General features: G+C 42.3%; 1 protein-coding gene across 1 annotated transcript in view; it reads right to left on the bottom strand.

Moving 5' to 3' along the window:
- INPP5F (inositol polyphosphate-5-phosphatase F) overlaps positions 1 to 20509 on the bottom strand; it is a 90553-nt gene that overhangs the window by 2317 nt on the left and 67727 nt on the right. The window contains exons 14-19 of the mRNA XM_058697947.1: positions 15283 to 15400; positions 13181 to 13379; positions 5059 to 5130; positions 3696 to 3769; positions 3131 to 3259; positions 2453 to 2540 (exon numbers count right to left, since the gene is read on the bottom strand). Of these exons, the coding sequence (XP_058553930.1) occupies positions 2453 to 2540; positions 3131 to 3259; positions 3696 to 3769; positions 5059 to 5130; positions 13181 to 13379; positions 15283 to 15400 (680 nt within the window). The remainder of the gene's footprint in view (positions 1 to 2452; positions 2541 to 3130; positions 3260 to 3695; positions 3770 to 5058; positions 5131 to 13180; positions 13380 to 15282; positions 15401 to 20509) is intronic.

Genomic DNA, 20509 nt, shown 5'->3' with positions numbered 1-20509 from the left:
TGTAAATGAAAACGGTTCCTTTAATTGGACCCAATTTCTTAAACTCCTATAATCCCTTGGAACTGAGGCTACAATAGTACTGTCCAATAGAAATGTGAGCTGTATGGTAATTGTGAGCTACACAGTAATATAATTTTCTAGCCACTACTAAAAACACGAGATTTTGATAATCTTCTGTGTATATTAAGATACTGTATCGTTTCAACATATAATCACTATTAAAAGACAATTAATGAGATATTCTTTTCGGTATGAAGTCTTTGAAGCAACCAGTGTGAAGCAGTTGACCACTGGGCAGCAGAAGCCTCTGGAAACAGCGTCGACAAGTTGTCCCCAAGTTCTGAGTGGGAACAGTGGCCTGGCCGTGTGACTTTAACCCCAAGTCCAGCAAGCAGCGTCCTGCCCTTACCATCCTCAAGCAGGCCATGCACCGAACAGCCAGTCCCTGGAAACACACCACCTGTAAGATCTTAGTCTGACTCCGTGAAGCTCTTCACGATCGTTAGATTCATCATATTGGGTTCTTTGGGATCAAACCTTTTGTCTTTAAAGTTGACTGTAATTATCTCATGTTTCCTTCAACTGAGTTCTCTCTGGCATTCAGAGGAGGGGGAGGCAGCAGAGGAAGGCAAGGGAGAGAAGCATCCTAATGGTTGCCTCAACCTGCATTTTGGGGTATTCTGAGAATTAAGCACAAAAAGTTCCCCCCAAAACCACACCTAAAATTCAGGCAACAGCAGTTATCCCCTCATCTGTGGGGGGTACATTCTAAGCCGCCCGCAGTGGCCATCTGACGCCATGACTGGACTAAACCCTGTATATATACTGGGTTCTTCCTTACACATACGCACCTATGATAAAGTTTAATTTATACACCAGACACAGTAAGAGATCAACAGCAGTAAGACAATAATACTGTAATAAAAGTTATATGAACATAGTCTCTAAATACCTTCTTGTACAGTACTCCCCCCCGCCCCCCTTCTGATGATGGGAGATGATAAATGCCTACACGATGAGATGCAGTGAACGACGTAGGCATCGTGACTTAGGCTACTACTGACCTGACAATGGGTCAGGAGAAAGACCACCTGCTTCCAGACCGTGGCCGACAACAGGTAACAGAAACGAGGGTGGCAGGGGGAGGGGAGAAACTACTACAGTCACCTTGGGGGCAGGTCCACCACATCCACAATCTAAAGGACCAGCAAAGACAACAGGCCCATAAATGGGAATCTATAGCATCTTGACTAAAGCTGCCTGCACGCATTCCAGTTGGCTGAATTCGGATGGGAGGGAGGGAAAATTTTCCTTGTTTTCTGTGATTTACCTACATTTATTTAAAAAGATACGGGCTATTTAACGTAGCGTTTTCTCATTTGGCATCCCTCGTGACAGCTACGAATGTCAGAAAAAAGTATCGCTGTTTGCCACATGTCTCAGTATGTACGTTTGACTCTTGCTGGTCGTGTGAGATTGCTGGTCACGAGCATGTTCAGAACAACTAGGATGTTATTAAAGCGCTACTGGAACAATTCTCTCTACTAACAGAAGACCTAACAATTATTCTCTAGATGACCAAGTGGCTCTCTTTAGTGGAATGTGAACCATGAAATGTGATTAGACAGAAAATCCAAATTTTAATGTAAATCTCTTCACAGGCATTCATTCCTTCCCCAAATTCAGAAACCACTGGTGTTTAAAACATACTGGCTTGGGGTCCCTGGGTGGCTCAGTCGGTTGAGCATCCGACTTCGGCTCAGGTCATGATCTCACAGTTTGCGAGTTCGAGCCCCACGTCGGGCTCTGTGCTGACAGCTCAGAGCCCGGAGTCTGCTTCAGATTCTGTGTCTCCCTCTCTCCGCCCCTCCCCTGCTTGTGCTCTCTCTCAAAAATGAATAAACGTAAAAAAAAAATTTTTTTTAATTTTTTTATTATTTTTTTTAACATTTATTTATTTTTGAGACAGAGAGAGACAGAGCATGAACAGGGGAGGGTCAGAGAGAGAGGGAGACAAAGAATCTGAAACAGGCTCCAGGCTCCGAGCTGTCAGCACAGAGCCCGACGCGGGGCTCGAACTCAGAGTGCGAGATCGTGACCTGAGCCGAAGTCGGACGCTTAACCGACTGAGCCCCCCAGGCGCCCCCCCCCCCAAAAAAATTTTTTTAATATATTTAAAAGAAAATAAATAAAACATACTGGCTTGTCATTTTCTCTACACAGTTGTTTAAATTATGGCCACAAGTAATGTATTGCTTAGATCTACTCTCAAGAGAGAGCATTCAGATTCAAACAAAAAGCATTACTTATTGATCCACAAAAACGGGACACTTCCCAGCCTAAATACCAATACATTATCACAGATTTCTCCCCACCTTGCAGATACTTCTAAAGGAGTAAGACTCTGAATAACACTGTCTCATTGTTCAGAAAATCAAAGTACTGTACTTACCTCTCAAGTTTTTTCTCAATTATAGGTACATCTAATCCCATGGCTTGCTTGGTTATCTGCAGCATCTCCGCAATGCACTGAAGGGTATCTGAAACCCAAATACAACTGCTTGACAATCTCTCCAAAAACAGATGAAAAAAACAGCACTTGTAATTCAGAACCCTGAATGAAACGTGCGGTCTTAACGCTTAAATACAAATGTACTTGCTGCGATTTACAGAAAACTGCTTCTTGTTCATTAGTCTCCCCCGCTAATTTAAAATGTCCTAAAACAAATTTTTTTGTTGTTCTAAAATTAATAAAGGGCAAAAGACCCAAATCAACTGGAATTAAAAGTTTCTTCTCATTTGTCCTGTGTTAGACACCAAGGCAACAGCCACGAACAAGACAGGAACGGTCCCTGACGAGTGTCCACGAGAGGCACCTGTGTTGGGGGAAAGGCCTGGCACCCATATGGCCAAACACACAGATCTCCCATCAGATACCCTTGCCAGAGCTACATCAGCTCAAGTAACTTCCCTGCTTTGCTGGGGACAAAGTTGCTATGTGAAGGTTGCGAGGCTCCAAGCGGTTTTCCTGGATCATTCCGTTTGTAATGGTGTGTACTTTCCCCAGTTCCACCTGGATTTTTAAGAGCAGATCAAAAGCTATCCCTGAATACAGGCATCTCTTCATTACCTTTCCCGTCCTCTTCTGGATTGCGCATTACAGCTCTCAGTGTGTGGAAATAGCCACTTGCTTCTTTGTATCTGTAGTGCAGTCGCATGCAGGAGAACTTTGGCTTACCAAAAAGAGTGGGTTCAGGACCTAAAAACCCAAATGAAGATGTTTAAACGATTCATATAACATTCACTTGTTTAGCTCCAAAATACCAACACTTACTCATCATTAGCTATTTAGCACTTTTCTCATTTCTTCTAAATGAGGACACACAAAATACAAGCTTACTGTGATCATTCGGTTTGATGAGACTACATAAAAACTCTTCTTCAGTTTCAAATATGTAAACTTTCTTGATCCCTGGGTTAATCTTCACAAGGTAAGTATTAAACAGTTATTAGACTCTATCCATCACTAGTCTCTAAGGAACAGAAGAGAGTCCTAAAAATTAGACTACCTGCAGTATAGTATCAATATCCCTTTCTGGGTCCAGGATGCTACAGTGCTTGCTCAAAGTGACCCATTCTTGGATGCAAGAAACCGTATTTGCTTTCGAGGAGTTGATTAGCATGTTAACATTTACCTATTTCTATTTTTTCCAGGTCTTCTAGACTTAGTCGTTGATACTGGTTTACCTTATCAACTTCATCATCATAACTGGATAAAAGAAAAGGGAGTAAAAACAGGATTAAAATCAAAAGCATATTTGGTTTGTCAGCTGAAACAGTAGCAACTTCTATACAGTTAAAATATTCCAGGGCATAATACACTATGGGATAAAAGGCTAAACATTTTAAAAACTAGATGAGGGGCGCCTGGGTGGCTCAGTCGGTTAAGCGGCCGACTTCGGCTCAGGTCACGATCTCGCGGTGTGTGAGTTCGAGCCCCGCGTCGGGCTCTGTGCTGACAGCTCAGAGCCTGGAGCCTGTTTCAGATTCTGTGTCTCCCTCTCTGTCTGACCCTCCCCCGTTCATGCTCTGTCTCTCTCTGTCTCAAAAATAAATAAACGTTAAAAAAAAAAAATTATAAAAACTAGATGAAATGGCATTAACATATATATACAGTTCAAAAGCTAAGTAACAATCAGCTTACATCTTACATTAAAATGAATTACAAAATGTAATTTGTTTTATAAAAATTTTTAAACCCAACCAACCTAAAACTTAACCTAAAAGGCAGGTAAACACGTACGTACTACACTAAAGGCATGTATCTGTGAATAATAACAGATACATCTGATATCCGAAATCAAGAATAAAAAATCCATACATTAACCTCAATGGGCACCTGGGCCAATGACTAAAAAAAAAAAAAAAAAAAAAAATGACCATTCAGAGTCACACAAGTCCAAAAAGAGAGTATTTACTTAACAGGAAAAACAAAACAAAACAAAACCTGATTCTGGTAAGGCTAATGAGGAAGTGCTTGTAATTTTGCTAGTGGCATTGTTAATTGGTAGCCTTATTGGAGATCTGATAAACCACAGAAGTACTGTAATTCATCATACCCTTTTAACCAAAGAGAAGCAGGTGTGTGCATGTGTGTGCACACACATATACAATTACCTGCACAATGACAACTGTATCATTCCTAACGGGGAAAAAAAAAAAAAAAAAAGGAAGTATTTCAGTGCTAAAAGATGGGGAACTGTTTACTGTAGAGTAATAAAAAATAATGTAGAGTCATTTACATTAAAAGTATGGAGTACATCAAAACATGGAAAATATATAATACTTAAATACTGAAAAAACATAAATACTGATTACAACTCTAAAATCCCATTTTCAAGTTGATAAGAACAGTTATATGAGGTAAAGAAGTTCAGTGAAGTTCCTTAAACTATGTAACAAAACCAGACTCTTAATTTTTTTGTCATGAATTCTAATAAGGAAGTTGACTTAAATTAAAATAACAATTAAAAAGCTTTAAATCAAAAAGCAACTTACTAGGCCACGTAGTAGGCAGAGTTAGAAAGCAGTAACAGCACATCCACATCTCTGTGAGTAGCATCAATGAGGCTAAACAGACACGACACAAATAATTAAATATTTTCATTTTCGCCTGCATTTGTGCCAAGATTATTTGTATAGCAGAGCCACTTGTGATAAAGATTGGTTGGGGGGGGGGCAGAAAATCAACTAATCAAGGAGTCCCACTTTTGAAGTTAAATGTATGCAATCTATCCATCTGGAGGGGGGAAAAAAGGAACTCAGTTTGAGAATGGGGGGTAGGTGTCAGGGAGGACTAGCTGAGGAGAGCGGTCCCTTCTCAGAGAGAGGTGGCCAAAGAGGTGGGAGGATTCAGCAAAATAAGATAATATGTGGGGAGAGGGGTTTGGGAAGAAAGGAAAACCAGGGTCTCAGAAAAGAAGAAAAGGTCTACATGATCTCCACAAGACGTAACCATCAAAACGACAGTACACATTAAGGATATTTTTACGTATGTGCAGAATGCATCTTTTGAAAACAATTTACATAAATAAAACATTTAGATGCAAAAATGGGACCAAGCCCAAGCAACTTTGTGTATTTCTTACTCCAGATTAATTTATTTGGCTTTTAAGGAACAAGTAAACATTTCCTTATTCCAAGTCCATTTTTTGGACTTGTTTTACCATATTTTTACCTCCCCTCTCAAATCAAGTATCAAAATAAGGGTCAGAAACATGAGTGTTGGTGAGACCATTAAGCCCCACAGCAAAATCTACATTTTTGTAAGATTATGAATTAAAAAATAGTCCAAGTATAAAAATCTACAAATAATCAGCAGATAAAGCAGGCAAAACCTGAACTCAAATAAAAGTCTTAATATTCATCTAATATTAACAATATTAATTTCCAATCAAAAGGTGGAAGTTAATCTACATTCTTACATTGGTCTCAATATTCCACTGTACGAGTGGATATTGCTCCTTTAGAATTTCATACCTATTCGCCCAGATTTGCCAAAATGCTACTACTGAAAAACAAATGGAAAACAGTAGGGGAAAAAAATCATTTGTAGATGGAAGTCACGTCCTTAAACTGCGTCAGAATGAGGTCATTGTTTAACGCGTACTGCAGAGACAAACTAACCAAAATCTTAAAACTGCAGTAATTTACATCCGCGGCCCCTCGCCGCAGCGTAACTCAAACGGTCTTAATCTGAAATAACTAATTCGCCTCAATTTTCACCTACAATAAGACACCGAAAAATACAACGAGTAAGATGCTAGGAACCGACGTTACGCAGACTGGTCCAAGAATCACGCGCACTAACTAATCAATCCACCGGGAACACAAGACCACGCACTCAGGCTACCGGCAGCTCCACCGCGAACCCCGGATCACACTACCGCGCAGTGGGGGTTTGCGCAGCGATACTTACATGCACTCTGAAAACTGATGCTTGAGCCAAGCCATAAAAATTATGTCACGACACTTATCTTAAGAAGAAATTCTACTTCTACAAGTCAGTGTTACTTCCTCCGAGCTTTTTCCACTGAGGCATTAATATATTTACATCAGTCCAACAGGATCCTCAGTCAAAAACATTATGTCTTTAACGAAAAGCACTGGGCACGTAACAGGCGGTCAAGAAAAAGGTCAGCCCTCCCCCCCCACCCGCAATTTTACTGGAGTCTTAGCTGCAGTAAATACTTAATTTCCCTCCCCGCCCACCCTGCCCCTGAAGCGCACAAAAAAAGACACGTTTTTCAACACGGACAGTAAACGAAGGAAGCCCCCCCACCCCGCTTAGGTACCTCCCCACCCCCCGCGTTTGCAGCTTCCGAAGCTGCTCTACTCGTTTTTGTTTTCCTGCCAGTCAGGCATGCCCTCCTTCCACACGATGAAGACAAAAACTGCGAGCACCACATGCAACCCCACCACTGCGACAATGGTCGCATAAAAGCCACTGTCGTCAGGAGACATTAACAGGAGACTTTGGAAAAGGAGCAACTTGCAGGAAAAATACAGCCCCACAGGAACTTTAACCATAAGTCCTGCAAAAAGGAGAAAAATCTTGAAAGTCGTGGCCAGGCTGCCGCCTTCGGGCTTGGGCTCGGCAGCGTTGCCGGTGGCATTGCCGGTGGCGTTGGCGGGCCGCTGGGCGGTTGGTGGAGGCCTGTGGGAGCGCGGCATCGCGTCCGTCCGTCCGTCAGTCCGTCCGTCGAGAAGTCGAAGCTCAATCGGGGCCGCCTGCACCCAAGCTCGCGCCTGCAGCGACTGCGGAGACTGCGGCAACTGCGGCAACTGCAGCGCCAAGCCACGCCCAGGAGACACGTCTCGCTTCCGGCCGCCCCCGCTGCCGCGGCACGCGCCCAGTGCGCATGCGCATCCGCCCCCGCTATCACGCCCCCGCGCAGCGCGCGGCCCCAGCCCGCGGGGGCGGAGCGCCGAGGTGCCCGCGGTCCGCCCGGCGTTCGCACTCGCTGCGGTTCAAAGGGACGCATGCGGCCGCGGCAGTGGGAGCATCTGCCCGCTGCACTCACACGCCCAGCAGCGTGGCCGCCCCACGCCTCCCCACGCCTCCCCGCTGCCCTGAAACGAGTGGAGAAGTGGGCATCTACTCGGGGCAGAAAAAGCGGGCTCGACAGAGTTGGGCAAAATAAAGAGTGGGCTGGTGGAGGTGCCGAAGGGCACCTGGGCTGTACGCCCGCCGTCCTTCCACTCTGCCGACTCCCCCAGCGGCCGGCAGCGCGCCCCCAGGCACCTGTCGTTCAGGGCCCAGCGTTTTCGCGGCAACGGGGCGCAGTGCAGGGAGCAGGGACCCAGACCACCCGGCATCCGCGCCGCTGGCTGGCCGTGGGGGTGCAAGCCGAGCTCGACGCTGGAAGGCAAGAGGCCGCGACGGGAGTACCCGGGAGGCCCGCAGGCAGTGCGGGAACAGTGCAGCGACAGTGCGCGGCCGCCGCGGGAGGGGTGGAACAGCGCGGGGAGCGGGTCGTTCCTGCGGTGGCAGGGCTGCGCATTTGTCAACTGCGGCCCAAACTGTTTTCCTGCCAGAGTTAAGTGACCGGGACCGCATTGCGGCGAGCCTCTGGCGCAAAATTTAACCGACATCAAAAACACCCAGCCATTAATTTTTTAGTGCAGTATTTAAAAAAAAAAAAATCCTAACGCCAAAATATCATGAACAAAACACCAACCAACATTTGAAATAACGACAGGATCTGACCCTGCACTTGTACAACCTTGTCTCACTTGCCTCACTCCATCCCCGGCCCTGTAAAAGTTTATTTACCAAAACACAGTAGCTCAACAACAAAAAGACACAGAGCTGTTTTTAAATGGGCAAAAGATTTCAACAGACATTTTTCCAAGGAAGATACACAAATGGCCAACAAGTACAAGGAAAAATCCTTAAAATCCTTTGTCAGTAGGGAAATGCAAATCAAAACCACAGTCAGATACTACTTCACACCTCTTAGGAGGACTGTAATTAAAAAAAAGGGGGGGGGGGGACAAATGTTGGTGAGGTGGAAAAATTGGAACCCTCATACACTGTTGAGAATGTCAAATGATACAGTCACTCTGGAAAATAGCTTGATGGTTTCTCAACAGTGAAACACAGATTTACACATGACCCAGCACTTTCACTCCTAGATATGCACCCAAAATAAAAACTGATGTTCAAACCCAAACTTGTACAGGACTGTTCTCAGTGTTACTATTTACAACCGCCAGAAAGTGGAAACCACCTAAATGTCCATCCATGGAAGAAAGTAAGCAAAACATGCTATATCCATATAACGGAATGCTACTCAGCTACAAAAAGGAATGAAGTTCTGATATGGTCCACAGCATGCACGAACCATGAAAACATGATGCTAAGTGAATGAAACCAGTCACAAAAGTGGTCATAAAAGTCACTTATTATATGATTCCATTTATATGCAATGTCCAGAACAGAGACATCTATAGAGACAAAAAGTAGACCAGTGGTTGTCTGGGCAGAGGGACAGGAGAATGGGGAGTAATTGCTAGTGGGTGCAGGGCTTTCTTCTGTTGTAATGAAAATGGTCTAAAATTCACCATGGGGATAATCGCACAATTCTATGGATATACTAAAAGCCATTTAATTGTATGCTTTAAATGGATGGATTACATGGTATATGAACTCTATCTCAAAGAAGGTGTTTTTAAAAATATATACACATGGAGCGAATGGCGGAGGCAGGCAGGCATCAACTGCTGAAGACCCCAAGCCCCATGGCTGGCTGGCTGGCTGGCTGGCTGGGGATCTGAGCCCACACAGCCATTGCTGGAGATATCTCTCCCTGTCCTCCATCAGGGTCCACCTGCTCTGGGTTTACCTCTCTGGCTTAGTCGATAGACTGTACAAAGGTTCCGTAGCAAGTCAGCCAAAGAGCAAGTTTCCAAACATCCCCCTTCAAGGGAAAATGGTCCGCCATCTAAAAAAATCTTTAATCTTTGCAAATGAGGAAAAATACCAGTAGTGAAGTTAAAGAAGTTTTAGCAGTATTAGAAAGAATGACAACCACCAGAAAAAGTAGAGAGGAGCTGACAAGCAGGAGAATCCTAAAGAACTGTGTGTAATCGAGATGCAGACACACAGTTAACTTTGGAAATTCAAGTGGGCACATGAGACCCATCAGAGAATAATCCACCTGAGAGGAGAATGTAGTGAACCCGAAGATGGTCGTAATTCTGTATCTGAAAAAGCATCACCGCTGGAATAAAAGAGAAGACTGATCTGAAACAACGATGGCTTCTGCTCCAGCTCCTCCAAAACCCAAATGTAAGGCTCCAAACCATGCCCCCCATAGGGGCCGACACTGGGGCCAGCCGCAGGGTGGCAAAGTGTCTCCCATCACCTCAAAGATACCAAGACTCCTGATGGGCGGGTCCCGGCCTTCTACCCAAGCCACCAAGCCAAAATATGACCTTCGAAGTCACTGCACCAGCTTCACTACCTATTCTATCCATGTCCTCTTGTCCCACAGCTTCAAGGGTGGCGGTTTCTAGTAAAACAATAATAGTGGGAAACACAAAGGGCAAGAAAAAAACCTAGCAAGCAGCTAACACCTCAACCGTTATCAGATGCAACCGCTTTCAGTTTGGTCAGCCTCAGGGAAAGGAGATCCTTCCCAGACCAGAGTAGAGTCTCAAACCTGAGCAGTCTGTCCCTGTCACCGGGTAGACCACGTGCAGATTCCCACAAGTCTGTGTCCCCTCTGCTCCCCCAACCCTGTCCTCCTCTTGAGAGTCCATACATCCCTTCCTCAGACACTCCTGGTGCCCGGCGGAGCAGTGGGGCTCCCTGTCCGTCTCTTCTCGGACCAAGTCCAGTGTCTGTGCTGAAGAGGCAACACACAGAGCCGTTCTCCCGTCAGGAACTGGCTACGTGTGAGAACCAACAAGACACAGAAGACGACACCTCGGCCAATGAGATGTAAGCTGACAGGACAATCTTCGGAATCTTCCTGTGTCCTACGGCACAGAGGTCACGAGGTTTCACTGCGTCCGTGACTCTGCCTCTGATGGGCCTCTTTTGCCCACCAACGACCACGAGGAAGAAGCCGAGGATGAGGACGGGGGGGGGGGGGGGGGGGGGGGCTGAATGTGCTTCGGCACGTGACGTAGGCAAAGGGATCCTCTCATCACACTGAAACTTAGCCACAGACCGTCTAAGGAAGAATTAGAAGCCAAAACACCTCGCAGGGGTGGCGTGTGAAGAAGAGAGGCAGGGAATCCAGGAACAGGTTGGAAACTAGGAGACTTAGCCAGAGGCCCACAGCCGAGGAATCTGAGGGAAGAGAGATCCTTAACACAAAGGAATGGGTAGGGAAGGATTCAGGGACACTCGCTGCCTAGTATGGGTCATCCGAGTAAATCATTCTTCCTCAGGAGCTTCAACCAAAGATGAGCAGAACACAATCACCGTCTCCCAGTTACCAGAAAGCCAAACGGTATAGTGCAGGATTAAAGAAAAACGAGGGGTTCAATCATCGGGCACCAGAAAGGGGTGGAGGGGGTCAAAAAAAAAATCAGAGGGGCGCCTGGGTGGCTCAGTCGGTTGAGCGCCGACTTTGGCTCAGGTCACGATCTCGCGGTCCGTGAGTTCGAGCCCCGCCTCGGGCCCCTGTGCCGACGGCTCGGAGCCCGGAGCCTGTTTCGGATTCTGTGTCTCCCTCTCTCTGACACCCCCCCCCCCATTCATGCTCTGTCTCTCTCTGTCTCAAAAATAAATAAACGTTAAAAAAAAAAAATTAAAAAAAAAATCAGAAAAAAAGAACTATTTCATCATGTGAATGAAGAAAGGACAAAACTGGGATAGGCATTGGCATCTGGAAAGTTATTACGGGTTTGGGAATCTAACCACCCAGCAATTTTCTTAAAGACCTGATCTGATCCCAGGAGAGGAGAGCAGTCTTGTTTCGGCTCTGTTCTGGTACATACGGTACCAGTAATTTATGCTGTGCCAGTGAGCCCAGTTGCCAGAAAAAAGCCTTGAGTGTTTTCATACACATTTTTCTTAAATGCAGGAGGCTCCTTCTGACTCTTAACAAGCGTGCTTACCCAAACTGTGCAGCAAGCTTTAAATACAGCACAAACACACTTTACATATTTTTAAACTCCTCATCCAGGATACCAACTTTATGTGAGAATTACAGGATTGGAAATCAAATCAGGTGTAATGTGACCTTGCAAAATGGTAGTCAGCTTTAGAAAAGAACATTTTGGGGCACCTGGGTGACTCTGTCGGTTAAGCATCCGACTTTAGCTCAGGTCATGATCTCATGATCTCACGGTTCGTGGTTTCGAGCCCCACACTGGACTCTGGGTGGACAGCTCGGAGCCTGGAGCCTGTGTCTCCCCCTCTCTCTCTCTACCCCTCCCCTGCTCACACTCTGTCCCTCAAAAATAAATAAACATTAAAAAAAAAAAGAACATTTTGGTCTTTCCCTATTTCAATAATCTCCAAAGCAGAAATAAAAATACTTGATCTAAGGAATACGATATTGACAATCACAACACCTTTACAAATCTGAAGTACAAAGTTAAAATTCAAGCAAACTGCAGGTGTGCTGCCCATAATTATTCCTGAATCTCCCTCTTTTGGGATGCTGTCTTAAGTTGAACTAATGTTATTTAAAAAACACACACAAAAACCTAAGGTACATGAATCAAAAATTTTTACCAAATGGCTCATGGGAACCCAGAAGTTTTCCGTTAATTTGTATGTAAGAAAAACCTCATCTCTTATTTTATGAGTCTGAAAACTGCATCCACACATACAGTATTGATTATCAAAGTGAAATGATCCAGGAAATTAAAGTCATGGAAGGATTCCCTATGAACCTACAGTCAATATTGTTTTTAATTTTAGTATACATATAAATATTACCTTGCATTCAATTGTTCTTTCAAGCTTGTTTTACGCCTTTTATTAAAAGCACATGAAAGGTAAAGTGCAATAAAATCTAAACAGAGCCATTTGTCCTCAGAGCTTGGTCTAGAATTTTCTGCAATGTTTCTAATTCATAATATTGAAGATTATAATGTTAGATTTTAGCGTAAAAGCAAACACTCAATCTGTGAATGAATTTAGATCCTGCTGTTCCTTTTGAAGAACAACTTGAAACTGGATGGTTTTCGTTTAAAAAATGTTGAGCATTCGTTGGCCGATTGATTTTGTGAAAGGCCAGGATACTTTCCAAACAATCCAGATAAGTGCCATCATTGCTCCTCTTGCTGCACTCAGTTGTGGGCAACAGAGCAATAAGCCTAGATTCTGGGGTGTGTGTGTGGGGGGGGGGGGGGGGCAGGCAGCTGTGAACTGTAATTCTACAATTTGGGTTTTTAAAAACTCAAATATGGATTTTTAAAAAAAAATTGCATTAAAATATGTCTCTTCATTGCTGAGTTTTTTAAATGCCCCTTCAATTTTGCACCCAAAGTGAGTGCCTCTGTCAGCTTGCCTCAGTTTCCAGCCCTGGTATATGAAAACTGCCATGCACCAAGCATCCATGCCCACAGCTTGATGGACAGCCACTAGTGCTAATTATGACAACAACATCAGAAATTGAAACACGTTAGTTACCAGAACGTGACTCCAACTCACCTGGGGTCACAGTCAATGAGGGCCCAGCCCCCATGGAACTTTTCATCATCAGGCAGCAGTAACTTCATATAACTTTGTAACAGCTGGCTAATTAGTTCCTGGTGGCTTCTCTGATTCTCCTTATGCAAAGCTTCATGCTCTTTCTCCTTGGTAAATATGGAATAAAGATCTTCTGTCACTGGAATGCCTTGCATCAAATCTAGAGTAAAAAGTGTTAATATCTATCATCATCTTAATTTGCTAATATAATTTTAAAAAAACAAGACAGTGTAAGACCTAAAACAAAACACATAAGAAAACAAAGGCATGAATCTTTGTGATCTTGGATTAGGTGCTTTTTTTCTGGTTTTTGTTTTTTTAAAGTAGGAGTCACACCCAGCACGGAGCCCAACAGGGGGCTTGAACTTAGAACTCTGAGATCAAGACCTGAGGTGAGATCAAGAGTGGGATGCTTAACCGACCGAGCCACACAGGCGCCCCCCCGCATTAGGCCTTTTTGTTTCATTCAGATAGGGCACAAAAATCACAAGCTACAACAGCAAACTAGACAAAGTGGACATCATCATGATTAAAAACTTGTGTGTCTCAAAAGGCAATGCCATGAAACCGAAAAGAATCTACAGAATGGGAGAGAGTGTTTACAAATCACCTGATAGGGACTTACATCCAGAACGTACAAAGAATTCCTACGAATCAGTAACAAAAAAACAAACCAATTTTAAAATGGGCAAAGGAACTGAACAGACCAGCTAACTTCTTTGTGGTGTGCCATATAGCTCAAGCCTTCACACAGCACTGTAATCCATTCTTTACAGGTGTTCAGGACAGTGAGCCTAGCAGCTTCTGGGAGAGAGCTGCTGCCCACTGGCCTTACAAGGGGAAGCAGTAAGCCCAGACTGCTGTGGCCTCACGCCTTCTCTCACCTTTAAAGAAATCCAGTTTCAAGATTAGGGTGAAGCGGACGCAATGGATGGTCAAACTGAGAGAGGGACAGAGTCTGGGTCCTCAATGACTTAACTGAGCTGCTAGATCAACCAATGGAGGAAAAGTGTCTTATTTTTTCTTGAATAAACTGCTCAAATCCAATTTTCCGGTCAACGCACACCCTACCTATGGCCAAAACCAAACTTTTTTATACCAGACTTCTCAAATACCTAACTGACCAGTGTATAGGCCTTACCATTGCATGTATGGCAAATAATCAGATTAAACAATAGAATTTCAAAAATATTCTCAGAGGGATGCCTGGGTGGCTCAACTGGTTGGGTGTCAGACTCTTGATTTCGGCTCAGGTCATGATCTAACGGTTTGTGGGATCGAGCCCCACGTCTGGATCTGCGTTGACAATGCAGAGCCTGCTTGAGATTCTCTCTCTCTCTCTGCCCCTCCCCTGTTCTAAAGCATGCACTCTTTCTCTCAAAATAAACTAAAAAGCAAAAAAATTTCTCAGAGACCATAGGACAAGTTGTTACTTTGGTTCTAACCCAGAACCTTCTACATTTACTTTAATCCTATGAGGTAATACTTTCATGAAAATTAAATTAAAAACGTGCCACTGTATGAATTCCACTGGGCAATCTACCTCCATTTCCTCTTCTAAATCGTGGTGAGAACTGGTTAGGATAATCTCTAAATAAGATACCCTAACATCATGTTCATTCATGCTTACAGGAAAGGATGGTGTGTTGTCCACAGCAAGAACATATGACAAATGTCATACAGGGCAAGAAAGACATCTCATCACATCTCTCAGCCTTGAGTAATGGAAAAACAAATAGAACATGGAGTTTTCAGTTGATGAAATTTTAGGGTACCTTATTCCATACTCCAGGAACCTCAACTCTGCCTTCTGTTACATGAATAGCAAACTGACAAATACACATGGAAATGAGTGGTTGCTTTTGTGCTTCAGCCTAAAAAAATCTGTCAAAGTCTAGTCTTGAAAAAATTTGAATTTGATTTCTTGGGTAAGATGCTCAATATAGAAACACAAGTAAGTATATTATAAAACATACACTGTGTTAATGAAGTTGGTTTCTGCAAAACACTAGTCAGGGAGGAATAACAAATTTTAAAGAAAGAAAGCCATTTATGTTCCTTACCTATAACAGCTTGCCTATAAGCATCCTTAAATCGATTCAGGTAATACCGATTTGCCGAGTTCACACCATCTTTCATAACTCCAGCTAACTTCCTTTCTCCGGTCCTTGTAAAGTCACCCTGTTGAGGAAAAAGTCATTCTGACAATTGATTCAAATGTAAGAATTTTCCCAAAGTCAATGTGGGCTTTCAATACAAGACCAAAATTCTATAGGCTTTTATAATTTCTAAATAGTGCTGTTAAATTAAAATACCTACTAATATTAGGCTGTGACACAAGCACATCAAATAATTGAAATGCTATGCGTGGCATTAAGTCTTCAGTTAGAAGGTGCTTTAAACTAAATCCATTCTTAGCAACCTGTAGAATTTCTAAAATTTACAGGTCAAAACTTACTACATAACAAACAAAAAGATCTCAAGCCTCAACCTGGTAGGATACTCAAAAACTACAAATTTCTGATGTGGGAAAATGTGGACCATTCGCTAGAGTTTATTCCAATGGTGTTTAACTGGTGGATGTGGATGTTTGTGTCCAGAGAGAAAGAGATTTCTGTATTTTTCTGTATCTTGCTGCCCATTCCAATTTCTGTAGAATGATTTAATGAAGAGCTAAATTGTTTTCTCTTGTTTTCAAGAGAGGTGTCAGAGCAAGGCCCTGGAGGGCAGTGATTTAAACTTAAACAAAAGGAAAGCACTGTCGTCTTTTTTGTTTTTCCCCATCATAATCCTACTCTTTCCATCCAAGGAGATTTCAAAAGCAGTCCTAACACTGATGGCTTAGGAAGAACATATTGCTAATTAGTGAAGTTATTCATAGGAAATATTTAGCAACTGCTAATTAGTGAAATTATTATAGGAAATATTTAGCAATAAGAATCTATTACGAAGAGAAAGACGTAAATGCTGAGTCCAAAGAAGTGTAATATCAAGGAAAAAAGTATTTCTCCTTTTCCTCCCTGCTTCACTGAGATATAATTGACAAGATATAAATGGTAGTAGCACTGTGTGACTTTTTTTTTTTTTTAATTTTTTTTTAACGTTTATTTATTTTTGAGACAGAGAGAGACAGAGCATGAACGGGGGAGGGGCAGAGAGAGAGGGAGACACAGAATCGGAAGCAGGCTCCAGGCTCTGAGCCATCAGCCCAGAGCCCGACGCGGGGCTCGAACTCACGGACCACGAGATCGTGACCTGAGCCGAAGTCGGACGCTTAACCGACTGAGCCACCCAGGCGCCCCAGCACTGTGTGACTTTAAGGTGTATAATGTGATGATGTGACCTACATATATATTATGAAATGATTGTATTAAGGTCAGTTAACATATCACCTCACACAGTCCGTGCGTGCGCGCGCGCGCGCGTGTGTGTGTGTGTGGTGAGAACATTTAAGATCTTCTCTCTTAGCAAATTTCAAGGATGCAACACATGTTTTTAACTATGGTCACCATGCTGCACAGGAGATCCCAGAACTTGTTCATCTTGTAACTGGAAGTTTATATGCTTTGACCAACATCGCTCCATTTTCCCCTTCCCCTGGTAACCACCAATCAACTCTTGCTTTCAAGTTTGACTTTTTTAGATTCTACACACAAGTGAGATCATAGTGAGATCATTGTCTTTCTCTGTCTGGCTTACTTCGTAACACAATGCCCTCAAGGTTCACCCATGTTGTTGCAAAGGCAGCATTTCCTTCTTTTTTATGGCTGAATAATAGCCCACCACACACACACACACACACACACACACACACACACACACACACATCCAGTCACTCACTCCACATTCATCCACCACCGGACACTGAAGTTGTTTCCACGTCTTGGCTGTTTATCTTCAGTGAACGTGGAAGGGCAGCTATCTCTGAGACACTGATTTCATTTCCATATATACCTATAAATGGGATTGCTAGATCATATGGCCATTCCATTTTCATTTTTCAGGGACCTTCCTTACTGTTTTCCATAATGCCTGTGCCAATTTACATCCCACCGATGACATCTATTTTTCCACATCCTTGTCAATACTTGTTATCTCTGGTCTTTGATGACAGCCATCCTAACAGGTATGAGGTGGTTAGCTTATTGTGTCTGGATTGGCATTTCTCTGCTAATTACTGATTATCAGACGTTGAGCACCTTTTCATATACCTCTGGGCCATTTGTAGGTCTTATTTGGAAAAATGTTCAGGTGTTTTGCCCATTTTTTCACTCAGATTGTTTTTTTGCTACTGAGCTATAAGAGTTCCTTATATATTTTGGATATTAGCCCCTTATCAAGTATATGGTTTGTAAATATTTTCTCCCATTCTGTAGGTTGTCTTTTTGTTCTGTTGTTTCTTTTGCTGTGCTGCAGCTCTGTCATTTGATGGTAGTCCCACTTGTTTATTTTTACTCTTCTCACTATGCTTTTGGTGTCACACCCAAATAATCACTGTTGAGGCCATGTCTCAGAGGTTTCCTCTATGTTTTCTTGTAGGAGCAAACTGTAAAAGCTCAGGTCTTGCATTTAAGTCTTTAATACATTTCAGTTTAATTTTTGTGAGTGGTGTAACACAGGGGTCCAACTTAATTCTTTTACATGGTGAATATCTGATCTTCCCATCACTATTTATTGAAGAGGCTATCCTTTCCCTATTGGAAATTCTTTTTGCTCCAGCTTTGTTCCAGCTTTGTTTTGCTCCAGCTTTGTTCTTTTTCAGAACTGCTTTGGCTGTTAAGGGGTCTTGTAGTTCCATATGAATTTTAGGATTTTTTCTAGTTCTGTGAAAAATGTCATTAGAATTTTCTTCTCTAAGTTTATTTATTTATTTTGAGAGAAAGAGGGAGGGGCAGGGAGAGACAGAGAGAGAAAGAGAATGAAAGAGAATCCCAAGCAGGCTCCACACTGTCAGCACAGAGCCTGACACGGGGCTCAAACTCATGAACCACAAGATCATGACCTGAGTTGAAACCAAGAGTCAGATGCTTAGCCAACTAAGCCACCCAGGCGCCCCGCCCTTATAATTTTCATAGGGATTGCATTGAACCTATAGACAGCTTTGGGTAGTATGAAAATTTTAACAATATTAATTTTTCTGATGTATGAACACAGGATATTTTTCATTTTGGGTCTCTTTCCTTGATGTCTTAACAATTTTCACTGTATAGGTCTCTTACCTTCTTGGTTATATTTATTCCTAAGTATTTTACTGTTTTTGATGCTACTGCCAATAGAATTGTTTTATTTCTTTTTCAGATATTGTTAGTATATAGAAATGCAACAGATTTTCATGTGTTGACTTTGTATCATGTAACTTTATTGAATTCATTTATTAGTTCTAACAGTTTTCTGGTGGAGTCTTTACGATTTTTTTATGGATAACATCATGTCATCTGCAGACAATTTTACTTCTTCCTTTCTGATCTGAAGGCTATTTCTTTCTCTTGCCTGATTGCTCTGGGTAGAACTTCCAGTACTATCATGAATAGCAATGGTGAGTGGGCACTCTTGTCTTGCTCCTGATCTTAGAGGAAAGTGTTTAACCTTTCACCACTGAATATGCTGTTAGCTGTGGATATGTCATATGTAGCCTCTATTATGTTGTTACATTCCTTCTATACCCAATTTGTTCAGTTTTTATCATAAAAGGATGTTGAATTTTATCACATGCTTTTTCTGCATCTACTGAAACGATTATACGATTTTTATCTTTCAATCTATTAATGTGACATATCACATTTATTGATTTGCATATGTTGAACCATCCTTGTAGCCTAGGGATAAATCCCACTTGATCATGATGTACAATCTTTTCAATGTGCTGTTGAATTCAGTATTTTGTTGAGAATTTTTGCAGCCATATTCATCAGGGATATTTGCCTGTAATTTGCTTTTCTTGGACTGTCTTGGCTTTGGTATCATGACCTCATAAAATGAATTTCAGAGTGTTCCCTCCCTTCTATTTTTTGGAGGAACTTGAGGAGGAATAGCATTAATTCTTCTTTAAAATGTTTGGTAGAATTCATCAGTAAAATCATTTGGTCTGGGGCTTTTCTTTTTTAGTAAGCTTTGGCTTACTGATTCAATTTCTTACTCATTGGTCTGCTCAGATTTTTTATTTCTTCATAATTCAGTCTTGGTAGGTTGTATGTTTGTAGAAATTTATCCATTTCTTCTAAATTGTCCAATTTGTTGGCATATAACTTCAGAGTAGTCACCTGTGATTGTATGTATTTCTGTGGTATCAGTTGAAACGTCTCTTCATTTAAAATTGAGTCTTTTTTCTTGATTAGTCTAGCCAAAGGTCAATTTTGTTTATCTCCAGAAAACCAGCTCTTAGTTTTGCTGATCTTTTCTATTGTTTTTCTCTTCTCTATTTCAAATATTTCTGTTCTAATCTTTATTATTTCCTTCCTTCTGCTAACTTTGGGCTTACTTTCTTCTTCTTTTTCTAGTTCTTTGAGGTATAAAGTGAGATTGTTTAAGATCTTTCTTTTTTCTTAACGTAGGCATTTATAGCTATAAACTTTCCTTTTAGAACTGCTTTTGCTGCACCCCATAAGTTTGATATGTTGTGTTTCCAATTTCACTTGATTTAAGATATTTCCCTTTTGATTTCTTCTTTGACTCACTCATTATTCAGGAGTGTGTTTCATTTCTACATATTTATGAATCTTCCAATTTTCCCATTATTGCTTCCTAGTTTTATATCACTGTGGTCAGAAAAGACACTGATATAATTTCTACCTTTCTGAACTTGTTGAGACTTGTTTTGCAGCCTCACATATGATCTGTCCTAGAAAATGTTCCACGTGTGCTTCTGAAGAATGTGTATCCTGCTGTTGTTGGATGAAATGTTCTATATATGTCTGTTGGGTCCATTTCACTGTTTCCTTATTGATTTTCTGCCCAGATGACCCATTGTTGAGAACGGGGTATTTAAAGTCGCCAACTATTACCGTACTATGACTTAGGCAAGTTATTTCTCCTTTTCATTCTATTAGTCGTTGCTCTATATATTTAGGTGTTCTGATGTGGGGTGCATCAAAGTATTTCTCTTTATTTTATTTTTTTATTTTTAAAAAATTTTTTTTCAACGTTTATTTATTTTTGAGACAGAGAGAGACAGAGCATGAACAGGGGAGGGGCAGAGACAGAGGGAGACACAGAATCTGAAACAGGCTGCAGGCTCTGAGCGGTCAGCACAGAGCCCGACGCGGGGCTCGAACTCATGGGCCTGGGCCGTGA

Source organism: Neofelis nebulosa, chromosome 13, assembly GCF_028018385.1.
Source record: "Neofelis nebulosa isolate mNeoNeb1 chromosome 13, mNeoNeb1.pri, whole genome shotgun sequence".
NCBI classification, from domain to species: Eukaryota; Metazoa; Chordata; class Mammalia; order Carnivora; family Felidae; genus Neofelis; species Neofelis nebulosa.
The sequence above is the reverse complement of the archived record's forward strand: the minus strand, read 5'-3'. Positions and strand labels throughout refer to the sequence as shown.